Raw genomic sequence first — 13,459 nt, forward strand, 5'->3', positions numbered from 1 at the left:
AGAAAACCAAGAGAGTCTGGCGTCGGGAGTGCTAGATTTCCCGCTTGTCATATAATATAATAGCTGCAGAACTGTTGCTCTCTGGTTGAGAAAATTCGGACAGACAAACCAATTAGCTACAGATCCAAGCATTGTATAAACCATTGATTTATGCTTCTGTTTTTTGTGGGTTCATTTATTTCAGGTATTATTTCTTGTATTATACACTCTTATATATGTTCCCCCAACCAAAAGCAAGGTATCTTAATTAACCATATATTTACTCATTATCTTGTAGGGATGCACAATTTTATCAGTATACCAGTATATCATGATTTTTTATTGCCTGATACATATCATAAAATAGAGACTAAAATACTGGTATTAAGTACAGAATTATAATTACTATATTAATTACTTTTGTTGTTCAAACATATGAATTACCAAAAGTGTAAAAAAAAATATTGTAAAACAGTAAAACAAGGGCATCCTAGCATCCATACATGCCTTATCAATATATATAAATAAAAATGTAAATATTTATAAGAAAAAATATGGGAATTCATTAAAAATCATACTAAAAAATGTGCAAAAAATATCATGAAATTATTGTGATATTTCTTGAAAAAATTGTAATATATTGTGATACAAATCTTTTGGCAATACATGTACTCATCTCTATTTTTTACCTTTTAAGGGTTCCAACTAGCCTAGATGGCCTTATAATGTAGTTTTAAAATTTTGCATTTTGACATCCATGTTGGGGTATAAAACTGTATTGGTAAAATTTGTTTATAAAAGTACATACACATATAAACGTGGTGTTTTTTTTTTACCATGACCTCAAATGGACGTTGGAATGCGAATTTTTGAAACTGACATTCCAAGCCATATAGGGGTGCTTGGAACCATTGAAACTTAAAAAAAGTAACAAGATTATGAGTAAAATATATGGTTAATTAACTTGCTTTTGGCTGGGGAAAGCAACAAAAAGGAAAGTTTTTACAATGCTGAATCTGTAGCTCTCTAGTTTTTCCATCCAAATTTTCTCAACCAGAGAGCTACAGTTCTGCAGCTATATAGTATGGTAGACTTGGGCCCCATTTTACAAAATAACTTACAACTAAGACTAAGACCAAAATGTTATTTTTCCAAATACAGTCAAACCTCATCATCTCGAACTCGAAGGAATAGTAAGGAATAAGCAGTCGGTACTTCAAAATGACTTCGACATATGCATGGTGTTCGAGATAATTATCCGTGTTTGAGATACCGAAGTTCAACTGTTAATTTCTATTTTACATTAATTTGAAAATGGTTTTAACCTTATAAGAAAAAATAAGAACTCTAAGTCTCACGCATCACACCTTACATGATAAATTTCCGTAGACTGAAAAATAGTGTCATACATGTTTAATTCAAGTTGTATGCATCCAATGTTGCAAAAACTTCTTTTGAAATGATGAAACTTATAAGTGAAATGATATTTTCTTAGAAAACAAGTCAATATTTAAAATTTATTGCGTAAAATATGGTAGAATCACTTATGGGACAAACTATACTAGCAGAGCTGCCCCCCTCCCCGTTTTTACGATTTTGGTGTAAGACCTTAAGATTAAGGGTCTAATATACACCTTAGGATTTCTCTATTAATTTTTCTGATTTTCATTTTTCTCAGTCAGAAGTTTGAAATACCAGAATTTTCATAGCTGTACACCTTCAGTTTTTACTATTAAAATAAAAGTACATTGCTCTTTTGTATTATCATTGTCTGTTTTTATGCAAACTTGCAAATTAAACCATTTTAAAGGAAACAAAGAGGAAAAATCCATTCACAAAAAATCTCCAGCTGTCTCTTTATGATGTTGGCAGCTCTCTACTAGGGTTTGAATCAAGGAATGATGGCTTCACAAAACTGAGGAATTAAGGTCATTAATAAAACTAAAGACCAAATTCCTGTAAAATACAAGGAATAAAAGTATTCCAGGAATTTTTTACTGATCAAAATGGCAGAAATATTTTGCTAAATATTCATCACAGGTGTGTGAGTTTACCTAAATGGACCCAAATGAATCAGATGGATCCAAAATAGAGACCCAAATAAAAAACATTGCAATACACATTTTCCTTTAGTTTAAGAAAATAACTTACATAAAATGCAAACATTCTGTTGTAGAAGTGATGGTACCTTTGTTGTCAACGACTTACCATCTGGAACATATGTTGTAGAGGTGTCACATCCAGATTATATTTTTGAATCAGCTAGAGTTGACATTACAGCAAGGGGAAAGATGAGGGCTAGAAGAGTCAACTATTTACAACCTTCCTTAGTTAAAACAATGTCATATCCACTGGACTTTAAAGACCGACAGAAGGCTAAATATTTTCAAACACGAGAACAGTGGAGAATCACAGACTTTTTAATGAATCCTATGGTAGGTTAAATAATTTTACTTGTGCTATATGCATTATCTTTAATCACTAGGTAATACAAGTTCCTTCACAAGGAATTTTACAAAGCTAATTTTTTTTTAGCTCTAGTGGTCAGAGAAGAGCTTATGCGATAGTAAGGTGTCTGACATCCGTCTGTCTGTCCATCTGTAAACAATTTTTCAAAACGCTACACATGTACTCCTCCTGCAGTTTAGATCTGATTTTTATATAACTTGGCACACAAGTAGACTACACTAAGATGCATAATTCTGTGTATCGGTTTTTGATTTCGATGAACAGTGTTGCCATGGTTACTAAAAATAGAGATTTCTGGGAATATTTCAAAATGCTTCTCCTCCTGCAGTTTTGATCTGATTTTAATATAACTTGGCACACAATAAACTAGATTAAGATACATAATTGTCTTATTGTTTTTTGATTTTGTGGAATAATGTTGCCATGGTTACTAAAATCGAAATTTCTGTAAAATTCTTTTAAAAGGCTACTCCTCCTACAGTTTTAGTCTGATTGCAATAAATTTTGCCACAAAAAGAGACTAAACCAAGGATTATTATTCTATTTATTGCTAAGTTTCAAGTCCAAGTGCTACTTTTATCTTCCTTTGTCGTAAGTACAAACCAGTAGAGCTATAGTCTCATCAGAGACTTCTGGTTTACAATCATTTTATATTTGAATTACTATATCACTGAAGCAGTCAAGTAAATTTTTAGTTTTGAAGCTTCCACTAGCAAGATAATGTTATAAATCTGCAGTATGCACTCTGAAAAATATCTTGATGTCTTCAACTTGTCATACAATATCATAAATGCACCTTTTTCTATTTTCAGGTCCTAACAATGGTTTTACCTTTGCTCCTGATAATGGTTTTGCCCAAATTAATGAATGCTGCAGACCCAGAAGCACAGAAGGTAACAATAAAGTTATAAAAATTTTGAATATCACAGTTGTAAACAGTAGAATATGTTTGGAAAATGGGGGGGGGGGGATATTTTTTCATTAGAAGTATAGTGCAGATGAAAAGATTGAATGAGATGTTTCTGATAGTGGCATTCTAGAATTTTTATATGATAAAAAAAAATGTTGCTTGTGTTAAAGACACAATTAGTAAATAATGAAGTATCTATAAAAATAAGTTATGCAATCATCTTCTTATGGACTTAGCTACAAACACCTCATGCTTATTACCGAGACACTTTCTGCATGCAGGCCCCGGATGCTTAAATCATATACTCAAAAGATTATGCTTTGATGCTCAAAAATTGAACTTTAAATGGTTGATTAATTTTTAGGAGATGCAGTCACAGATGAAGGCCTTCAATGACAAATCAACAGTGCCTGACATATCAGAAATGCTGGCTAGCTGGTTCCCAAGTACTGATAACAAGAAATCAAAACATAACAAACTCAAAAAGAAGTAGACTCTGGGAAAGTGTTTATAAGGATGTTTGTATTTTATGTGGTCAGAGAGAATGTAGAAAATGTGAAGTTACAAAGTGTGTATAGAATGTGTTGCATTAAATTTGATTTTATTTCAAAAAGAGATGAAGTGTATTTTGATTCATGGATATATATAGATGGAAATGTTGACACTTATTCTAACAGTCATTAAAATGAAAAGTATTCATTGTCTTTATCCCCATGTTTTCATATTTGTTGAAGATAAATGTTGTACCCTAAATTCCTGGTTTATTACCGTTTTTAGAGACACTTTAGTAGGTAGAGTAGACTTATGTTTAAAAAAAATCATTTCATGTCCATCAGCATCATATGCTCAAATAAGCACATATGAAGAATATCTATATTCCTGCTTTCCAGAGCACAGAAAGAAATATGTACATGTAGAACTCCAATATATTTATTTTATACTTATAATGTAAACAAATCATTACATAATTATTTTTTAGTAAGTACTGCAGGGTCATATATTGTTGGTACATGTATAAAGCAGGCGGATATACATGAACTAGAATTATTTATAAATATTTTCATTTAGTGTTACAAATGATCTCAAATCTACAGATATTGTACATGCTTGAAATGTTGGTCTTTTTATTGCTTAAGGAAAAATCAGTTTTATTGCGTAGGGAAAAAAAAGCATAAACATGTTCGCAAATAAGCGTTTAAAATTTTACATAGCACTTACATTAAAAATAAACTACAAGCATTTGTAGTGTAAGTTACATGCAATAAATATTCACTATTTTACAATATTTACATTTTGCCCTTTATCATAATAAAATTGTGAATTTTTGTCTTCTGTCATACTACCAGTGACATTTGATATTTGAATGAATGCACAATAATATCAGCTACACCGTTTTTATCACAGTGGGCTAGTTTTTATGTGTCAGCACTTAAATATTTGGACCTCCTAACCGAAAGTACGAAATGGGAGGTGATGGGTTTGCAGGGTTAGTACAGGAAGTCCAGGTTATTTCCGGGTATCCTGGTTTTCTTTTGACTCTTTCGTACTGTTATATCTTCTTTATCCCCCTCTCCGTCAGTCGTGTCCATGATTTCAGTGAACAAGTCCAGTGTTTCTTCGCTGGATAGCATAGTTTCCCGCGGATTGACATATGTATATCCCCCATTTCCGGTTTCTCGCGTCTGCGCTCTCTCCATCACGGTCTCGTACAGACGTCTACGCTGCTCGTTAGCGAAGAAGTCAATCTCTATGACGCGGGTGACGATAGCTTGGTTCTTTCGCCACACATTGAATTCTATATCTATCGGGGTGATTCGCTCAGCTGTCACAGTCACTGTGATAAAAGCTTTCCCATTCTTTAACATTAGATCTACATTTTCTGCAACTGAGTCAAAGTTGGAGGTTCCGTTTTGCCCGGCGCGGCTGCCGTCGGCGTGAATTAGGCTAATATCGCCGTAGATGTCCTCGTGATGATGTTTAACGTCGATGTGCTGGCGTATATCTTTGGAGTCAATGGTAGCAAGTTTGGACAGTAACAGTTCACTCAAGTTCTTCTTGGGGCGAGGCTGTCTTTTGACTGAAAAAAGTTAATTTGCATTACAGTTTGTGGTGAAATGTTATTAAAAGCCTGGAGACAAAGATAACTAGAAAAAAGATTTAATCTGCTTCGGCCTCACGATTTTATATATATATTAGGCATCAGATATAATCAAATATTTGGTTTGAGGGAGAATGCACGACTCATTTTGCTACTTTTGTAATTTTTTGTGCAGTTTAATCATTGATAAGCCTATCTATACTAGGTGACGATACACATATCCATACCCCTAAGCACAGGCGGCCTGGCCAGATGACTTATCGCGCGAGATCAAAGCACAGCCTCTGAGCAGGTATTTAAGACAGGTACAAAACTGCTGACAAATTCGCCCAAGGTATGGATGCATAGCCTACTCATATAACTGTATTTATATACATTACTGTGTAACTATATAATTTTGTAATTTTATGCCAAATGACATTCAAGCACGAAAAACCTGTTCATTTTGTAAATGTATGTAGGAGGGTTGCATTTTTTATCAAGGATTACATTTGTCACTTTATATGTAAACATCTCCACCTAATGAACAATAGCTTTTCTATCGCTGCACGAGGCGTTCGAATAAGATTAATTTACTGAAGTCGAAAAACTCATCAATTACCATAAAATACTTCCAGAGTGAAGTACAACGCAGATATATGCGATGCGATATTTGAAATACATGTAAATGTAAATCTGTACAAAACTTTTTTTTTACAGAAAGACTAGACATTTTTTGTATTTATACATTTGTTTTCATGTATCTGAGGGCTAGGGTTGGTACAAAAATACTTGTCAAACGCACGAGGACACGGTGAAGTATGGTCGTCCAACTGCGGCTAAATTAGGGTCATGACCTTCAAAGTAATCATGTTGTCCAAATGACCTCGTAAGTTAATGTTCACCTGTGCCTATCAGAGCGGATGGAACAAATAACTGTCAATTAATTAATCTAAGCATAATATGTTTTTCTAGGCTTTGTGATTCTGACGTCTTAATTTTAAAATTAATTGAATTGCCAAGAAATTAAATTGTCAGTTTCAATTAACACAAACATGTATGACTAAAGGAATGGTTATGACATCAAGGAATTTCACACATTAAGTCATTTTAATACTTTTATTGGATAAATATCTCATCCTTAGACATTCCTAAATCCGTATTTACTGCATACACTCCAGAATTTCATTGAAATATTTCACTCTGGTATATTTTGGTTTTATGACATACTTGACCCATAAATCTTTTATAAAATGGCATTTATCCCGTGATTATTGATCTGTCAGTCTCCCCAGCTTTTCTGTTTTTAAAAGGATGTTAAGCTAAAGTACTATACCCTTCCCTCATTCTTCACATATACATGTACATATATGTTATATTAAAAGATTTGAATTTTAATATCAACTTTAATATCTATAGCTAGATAAGTTTATATTGAAATTTGAACTTATAAGGGCTTTTTTATATATAAGCTTTTTTTTATATAGGTTTTTTTTTATCTTCGTTGTGTAAATATGAACAGTCTCATCATTTATTTCATTCAGAGTTTCATTCCTGCCAAATATTATTGGGTAGAAAAACAGCACGTCCGTATCATCTTTGTGTAGGAAACTTATAGTCTCACTGTTTCTAATCTTAAAATTTGATTAAAATAGTAGTCCATAATTTGAAAAGAAAGTGATTGAGGAACGCCTCAAAATCTAATATACGTATATACTTTAAAGAACCACAAATCATAGTGTCATGGAATGCCGACATGTTTATCTATACTAGCAAACTAAAATTGGTTTATATTTTGTATTAGGGGTAATAAAAGTAGAAGTTTATTCTGACCTTCTTTACATTTGGTGAAGCGGTCTACGGTTTCAAAGGTGATGTCGTTATTAAGACTGTCTTGAAAGCGCTGGTTGTGCGCTCGCTCTTGCTCTCTCTCCCTTTCAAAGCGCTTATAAATATCCTCATCACTATGATAAACTGGGTTCTCCTTCGTCATGTTAAAGGCTTGGTCAAACAGGTTAATATTATCATTATACTCGTCTAGATCCTGGTCCAGATTATTCTTAATCAAAATATTCCCTCTAACGACGTGAATGTCTCTCTCTTCCCCAGTATGATTTTGGTATATATCATGATGACCTTGATAAACATCATGGAGACGCTGGGGAGCACTTTGATGTCCTTGATAAGTCTCATGATGACGCTGATAAGCATCATGGTGACGCGGAAAAGCATCATGATGACGATCAAAATCGTTCTTCACTTGATATTTTGTGGAGAATGTCTGTCTTGATTCGTTAGAAATAGGTACAGGGCGACTCTCTGTCGTAACGTTAAATTTGCTCTTAAAATGTCTGTCAGCAATTGGCGATGGTGCCGAACCGTTTATCTGGAACACTTTCTCGGTTTTGAATTTGTGCGGAGCTTGAGTTTCAATAGAAGATCTGTTATGAAATCCATCTTCTGTAACACCACCAGACGACATTTTCATTGTGTAATATTCCTTAGTAGTCACTTCCTCAACAGTTTCTTCATGTCTGTCTTCAGTCGCTCTGCTATTTAAAACCACACATTTCTTATCCTCTATTTCTGCAGGTATGAATTCTCGGCGTTGTTTCTGCCATTTTGGTGCCTCATACGGACCTTTAACAAGAGCAACTGACTTGTAGATTGGGCGTTCTACATCCTTTGGTCTGACTTCTACTTTTTCTGTTCTTTCTTCCCTGGTTTCTTCAATTTTAGGGGGAGAAGGCGTGACGTCTACTACAGCCATGTGACAGACCGGGACAGGTGGTTGCGGTACAATAGGTGGCGGCATTATCACGGGTGGAGGAAGCACCGGTGGGTACATCAAGGCACTCGCCTCCATCATGTAAGAGGAATTTGAATTGCTGATACCAGTGTTATCTGCATGGGACTGTGAAGTCTGCATAGCCTCGCTCCTCCTGTAACCCTCTTGGTCACCTTCTTCTTTTTCCATTTCATAGGAATGCCGCACTGTCTTGACCGATGATGAACCAATGGTCTGAGGTATGGGGCGATGTACCTTGTCGGTTTCATCGTAACTAGTCAGTTGTTTGTTGTAGGAGGTATCAGAAGACATAGTACCACACTGACCACCAGGTCTATAGTGTTCTCGGAGATAATGACCTTCTCCGGTGCGTTCGTCTATTTCTTGGATTTGCATATACCCACCAGGATTGTACAGACCAAGCAATACCTCCTCTGCAGTGTCGTGATCAATGCCTGATCTCCCAACAGCCTGTAGATTGTAGATGCCTTGGAAATTCTGACCACTATATCCAAACCCGTCTGAAGTATTGTGAGATTCTGAGGAGGTACTGAAGTAAGCACTCTCTTGAGATTCATCCGTAATATCTTCCACCATGTAATAGTTTCCTTTGTGGTCTTGTACGATATATCGTCTGTCGTCTTCTTCAGTTTGTGGAGGATGGGTGACCTTCTTTTCGTCATCTTCTTCTTCCACAATCTTGTGCGTTAATGTTGTAATCACTAAATTTCCGCCCGGTAACTTGGTCACTGTCTGATTTATTTCCGGTAAGAGCTCATCGTTATTTTCCCCATTCAGCTTAGAAATGGTTTCGGCCAGATGTTTTAAATGCGTATTGGACTCTATATCCAAATTTTCCTCCGCTCTGTCACCCCCTCTTCCTGAGCGTAATGTTGTTGTCTTAGTGCGGACCTTCCTGCCTCCCGTGTAGCTGGAACTATCCGATCCGGACGAAGTGTATCCGGAATACCTGTCCGGCATCGACCGGGCGATGCCGGACAATTCTTTTAAGGACACTATTTTGTCGGTTTTAAATGATCCTGGCAAAGCATAAAATTCGGGAACACTTGAGCTTTGCTGCTCTCCGCTTGGATGTGTACTGCCTTCTGATACCTGGTGGTAAGGTGTAGCGTATGTAGATACGTTAGCTGTCACTCCTGAGACGCGTTGAGTGCCCCGAGCCAGATACGCCTCGCTGCGCTCTTTTTCTAAAGGATTACACTTGACAAATGGCAATGTTTTACTTTCATAAACTTTGTTTTCTGCATTTTCACATTCCTGTTGTATCACCTTTGCTCTATCATTTCCATCATCTTGGTTAACTTGGTGGTCATGACAAATGATGCGAACATGGTTTCCATGAAGCCCAGTGTCATTCACTATGTTAGTGGTAAGGTTTGTGCTGTCACAGGAAACTTTCTCACAATTTTCATTAATTTGAGGAGCAGTATTTACACATTCAGCATATTTACGAGATTCCTCTTTAGTTTGAGGGGATACTGTTTCAACACTCGCTAATTTAGTTATGGAAAGACTTGTACTGTTAGTTTGGAAAGTACATTCTCCAGACACACTTGAATCGTTCAAACTATTATTATTTTTCATATGGCCCTCCATGGACCCAGGGCCATTATAATCCAGTAAATCACGATGATTTTCGTTAGATGGCGATGAGCTGTAGACAACAGCGTCGGTTGAGGCAGTGCTTTTTTGTACATCTCTTAGATCTACAGTAGCAATTTCTTCCTTATGACTGACTGTTCCCTGCGGTTGTTTACTATTATTATCTCCCTCTAAGTTGATCACACTTTTGTACCCACCCTCCATATCTGCGTGACTTTTAGTCTGTTTGTCACCAAAACTGACATCATTTTGGCAAGAGTTCACTGCAGAAATTAAATATTCTCCGTTTGAATGAACATTGTCATCGCTACTGCTATCACTTTCAACATCATCTTCAAGCGAATCCAGGAGTTTTGAGTTTTCCTTCAGATTTCGACTGAGCAATGCGTTATTCCTTTCCACGGCTTTCTGTAAATCTAATATTCCGTCCTCTACACTGCCCGCTGTGTGGCACGGACTGGCCTCTCTGGATCCACCCGAGGGAATCTCGGGTGAACCATATTTGTTTTCCTCCTGAGAGTCATTCAAATCACTTTCCTCTGACGACTCGGAGTCTGTTTCCTGTCTATTCTCATTCAATTTAGGCCTAGAAGTTTGAGATTGACCTCTCCGAAGGTCAGGCACTGGACTGTGATGTAATGCAAAAACCTTTTCAGAACTTATTTCGCTTTTCCCGTCCAATATTTCATTCACCGATGGTGCGTAAATTTCTTGAACATTGTCCAAGCAGGTGTGAGATTCTGTAATTTCAGTTTCTGGTATATCTGAGTCCCTTTTTCCTGTCTGATATATATTGCACACGGCAAACTTATCAACAAAACCCCCAGTATTGCCATCGGAGATACTGGCAATACTCTTTAAGCTTGAAGGAGTTTTTGAAGCTTGAGTTTCATCCTGAATAAAGTTTACATCTTCTTTGGAATTTCTTTTATTTTTAACTATTTCATTTTCACAAACACATTGATGCACACCTACAGTTTTTTCATTATCCGAATTTATCGACCGAGACACTTCCTTTAATTCAACTGAAGTTGTTTGTAAAGCCTTGTTTCCAAGGCCAATATCGTCAGTTGCACTCGAAGAAATACAACTGTTTACAAAATTTGACTCACCATCTTTATACCTCTTATTGTCACCCAGCTGAGATTTTGTTTTCCCCGTTGGGTTTGTGTAATACTCTTGATTTTGACCTGAAAATGCAAAATGTAGAACATCCTCTGAATCTGAAGACTGTGAATGCACATTTGTATTCTTCTGTAAAATACATGTATCATCTGTCTCAATCTCATGTTCGCTATCATTGTTTGGTGATTTAGAATTTCTCTCCTGACCGACAATCTCCAGAGCATGGTCACCCGTTTTATTGAGCTCTCCTATACATGTATTATTTCGATTTTCCCCATCTTTCGAGTTACGTAAAAATGGTTTTCGTTTTCTCCTTTTATTTTCTCTTTTGATTCGTCTCGCTTTGTTTGAAAATATCGTTGTAATATTTTGTACTGTACCCGGTTTTATTTTACTTCTCACAGTTTTAACACTTCCTTCTAGTTTTGAAATCTCAAATGGCAGCAGACAAACTGTGTTTTGTTGTGACGTTTCCTCTGTTACTACGTAATGATTACAAGAATCTGATTCCTCAGAGCTGTCATAAGACGAAGTGTCAGTGGAATCAGACTGGGAGTCATAAGATTCTCTGTTATCATTAGCTGTTGTTTGTGTTAGAAAAGTATTATTTTCACTAGAATTCAATGTAGACGTGGCATCCGGTGAAAATGGACGCATTAAGACTTCAGGGGGATGAGATGTTGGTAAAGGAGGAACATCTAATTCGTCGTCGGATTGTTCGCCAAGAGCATGCATAGTTGATGAATGGGGAAAGACGTCCGATTTCGGAGTCTTAAAGTTTGCCGACGGAGGCGGGCTCGGTGAAATCGGAAATCCGGAATCCGACGAAGCTGTTGAAGAACCACGACGGTTCCAAGCATTGTCTGTTTTGGTTCCACCGGATTCAAAGATGATGTTTGGTTTCCGCCCCGAATCCAGTCTCCGCAACTTGTCATGGTTGACCGTAATTTGTTGTTGTTCAAGTTCTTTGAGAAGCAAGAATTGCTTTAGTTTTGTAGAATCCATATTCAAATGCTTTCTAAACACATCCTGTAAATGTATAAAAGTGATGAATTAATTCTTACAGGTGTCAATCATATTTCACTCTGAATATCAGATTAAGGCCGAGGGTTCACATTACCTTTGCATGTATCTTTTTTGAAGACGTTTCATTTGGACGGATTTATCCTCGACCATAAATAATGTAAGAAATGTGGTATAAAGACTTAATATTCACACAAAACACGCGAGTGTCATTCTAGTCCTGATCTTGATGTTTACGGTTCTGTAAGATGATAATGCTATAGGAATATCAATGATCAAACTTACTTTAATTTCCGTCCAGTCTTGTAGATTTCGTTTGTTTCATTATGATTCAACCAGATTAGCTACATATTTCCATCACCACTCCATTGCGTAACAAATTCAGTCCAGTTTCTTATCAAAATATAAATGAGACTTAAATTCCTTGGAACCTGTCTGAAAGCAACATAATTTGTTTATGTTAATAAGATTCAATTAAAAAAACAGGTTTTAGTGAGGAGTAGCTAGGTAGTGTACCTAGTAAGATATTTTAATCTAAGCTTGACTCCTCACTGATATGTGGTGAAACTAATTGAGTGGAATTTGAAATAGAGGAGGGAAATTACAAAATCTTGTCACAGAATAATTTTTTTTCCACTCATTAAAAGTTTATTCTTAATTTACTATCGGGGTCATAATAGAAAATTATCTCAAGGGTGCAAAATCTTTCACCTGTTCGAAGACATTAATAAAATTTACATATTTTTTTCTTACCTGTACCCAGGTTTCGTGCATGTCCATCGATTCAGCTGCTAATCGTAACACAAAACGTCCTTGTCATCTAGAAGATATGCAAAATCTTCATTAGCATTAATTTACATATGTTATATTTGGTTCATTTGGTAAACGCCTCGGTTCATGCACCATTTGTCAGTAAGTTTGAGAGGTAGGTTATGTAAGAATTTTATCCTTGGTTTCACCTCAACAGTCAGACCTTTGATACTTAATTCCAGTGTATGGGTTTTCCTATTGTTAAAAATTAGCCATCTCCCGTGTGGTCAAGGGACACTTAAATATCACCAGAATGACGCGTCTACCCGATCTGTCAGGAGTGCAACACTATAGCAGGGCGACACCCTTAAAAGTTTTATGTCTCCGTAATGACAGATTTACTATACCATTTACCTACAATAAAGAAACCGGTGAACCCGTTATACGATTCCTAATAAGAAATTTTTCTGAGAGTCGACAATTAGTGAGTTTTTGCTCCACTGATTAAAGAGAATTTTATCAATGCACTAAAACAAAAACAAACACAAATAAAAAGCTCCAATTTCTTACCATGACGGGAGATATTTATCCAAGCCACTTTACTTTGATTCGTATGCTGTCCCCCAATGATATAACAGATTTTGGAGATAACGGATAGTTTAGCGTTAATTCACTTGAGCCGATTAGTTAGTCTCTTAGTCTCTCTTACGTTGAT

General features: G+C 36.1%; 2 protein-coding genes across 2 annotated transcripts in view; one reads left to right on the forward strand and one right to left on the reverse strand.

Annotated features, from left to right (window-relative positions):
- LOC133173049 (ER membrane protein complex subunit 7-like) overlaps positions 1-4,641 on the forward strand; it is an 8,629-nt gene extending 3,988 nt beyond the window's left edge. The window contains exons 2-4 of the mRNA XM_061307960.1: positions 2,156-2,414; positions 3,261-3,341; positions 3,723-4,641. Coding sequence (XP_061163944.1) covers positions 2,156-2,414; positions 3,261-3,341; positions 3,723-3,851 — 469 coding nt within the window. The 3' untranslated portion in view covers positions 3,852-4,641. The remainder of the gene's footprint in view (positions 1-2,155; positions 2,415-3,260; positions 3,342-3,722) is intronic.
- Positions 4,273-11,993, reverse strand: LOC133173029 (uncharacterized). The gene is made up of 2 exons (XM_061307910.1): positions 7,269-11,993; positions 4,273-5,435 (listed from the first exon to the last, which is right to left on the reverse strand). The coding sequence occupies exons 1-2, from the start codon at positions 11,974-11,976 to the stop codon at positions 4,846-4,848; spliced, it is 5,298 nt and encodes a 1,765-aa protein (XP_061163894.1). The 5' UTR covers positions 11,977-11,993; the 3' UTR covers positions 4,273-4,845.
- Positions 11,994-13,459: the final 1,466 nt, after the last annotated feature.

Source organism: Saccostrea echinata, unplaced genomic scaffold (assembly GCF_033153115.1).
Source record: "Saccostrea echinata isolate AGI-Se365-2 ecotype Australia unplaced genomic scaffold, CSIRO_AGI_Sech_v1 ptg000056l, whole genome shotgun sequence".
Lineage (NCBI taxonomy): Eukaryota > Metazoa > Mollusca > Bivalvia > Ostreida > Ostreidae > Saccostrea > Saccostrea echinata.

Coding starts and splice junctions, on each gene's coding strand:
- LOC133173029 (XM_061307910.1), bottom strand. CDS start 11,976: ATGGATTCTACAAAACTAAAGCAATTCTTGCTTCTCAAAGAACTTGAA. Junction 5,436..7,268: donor CTTCACCAAATGTAAAGAAG/GTCAGAATAAAC, acceptor AACTTTTTTCAG/TCAAAAGACAGCCTCGCCCC.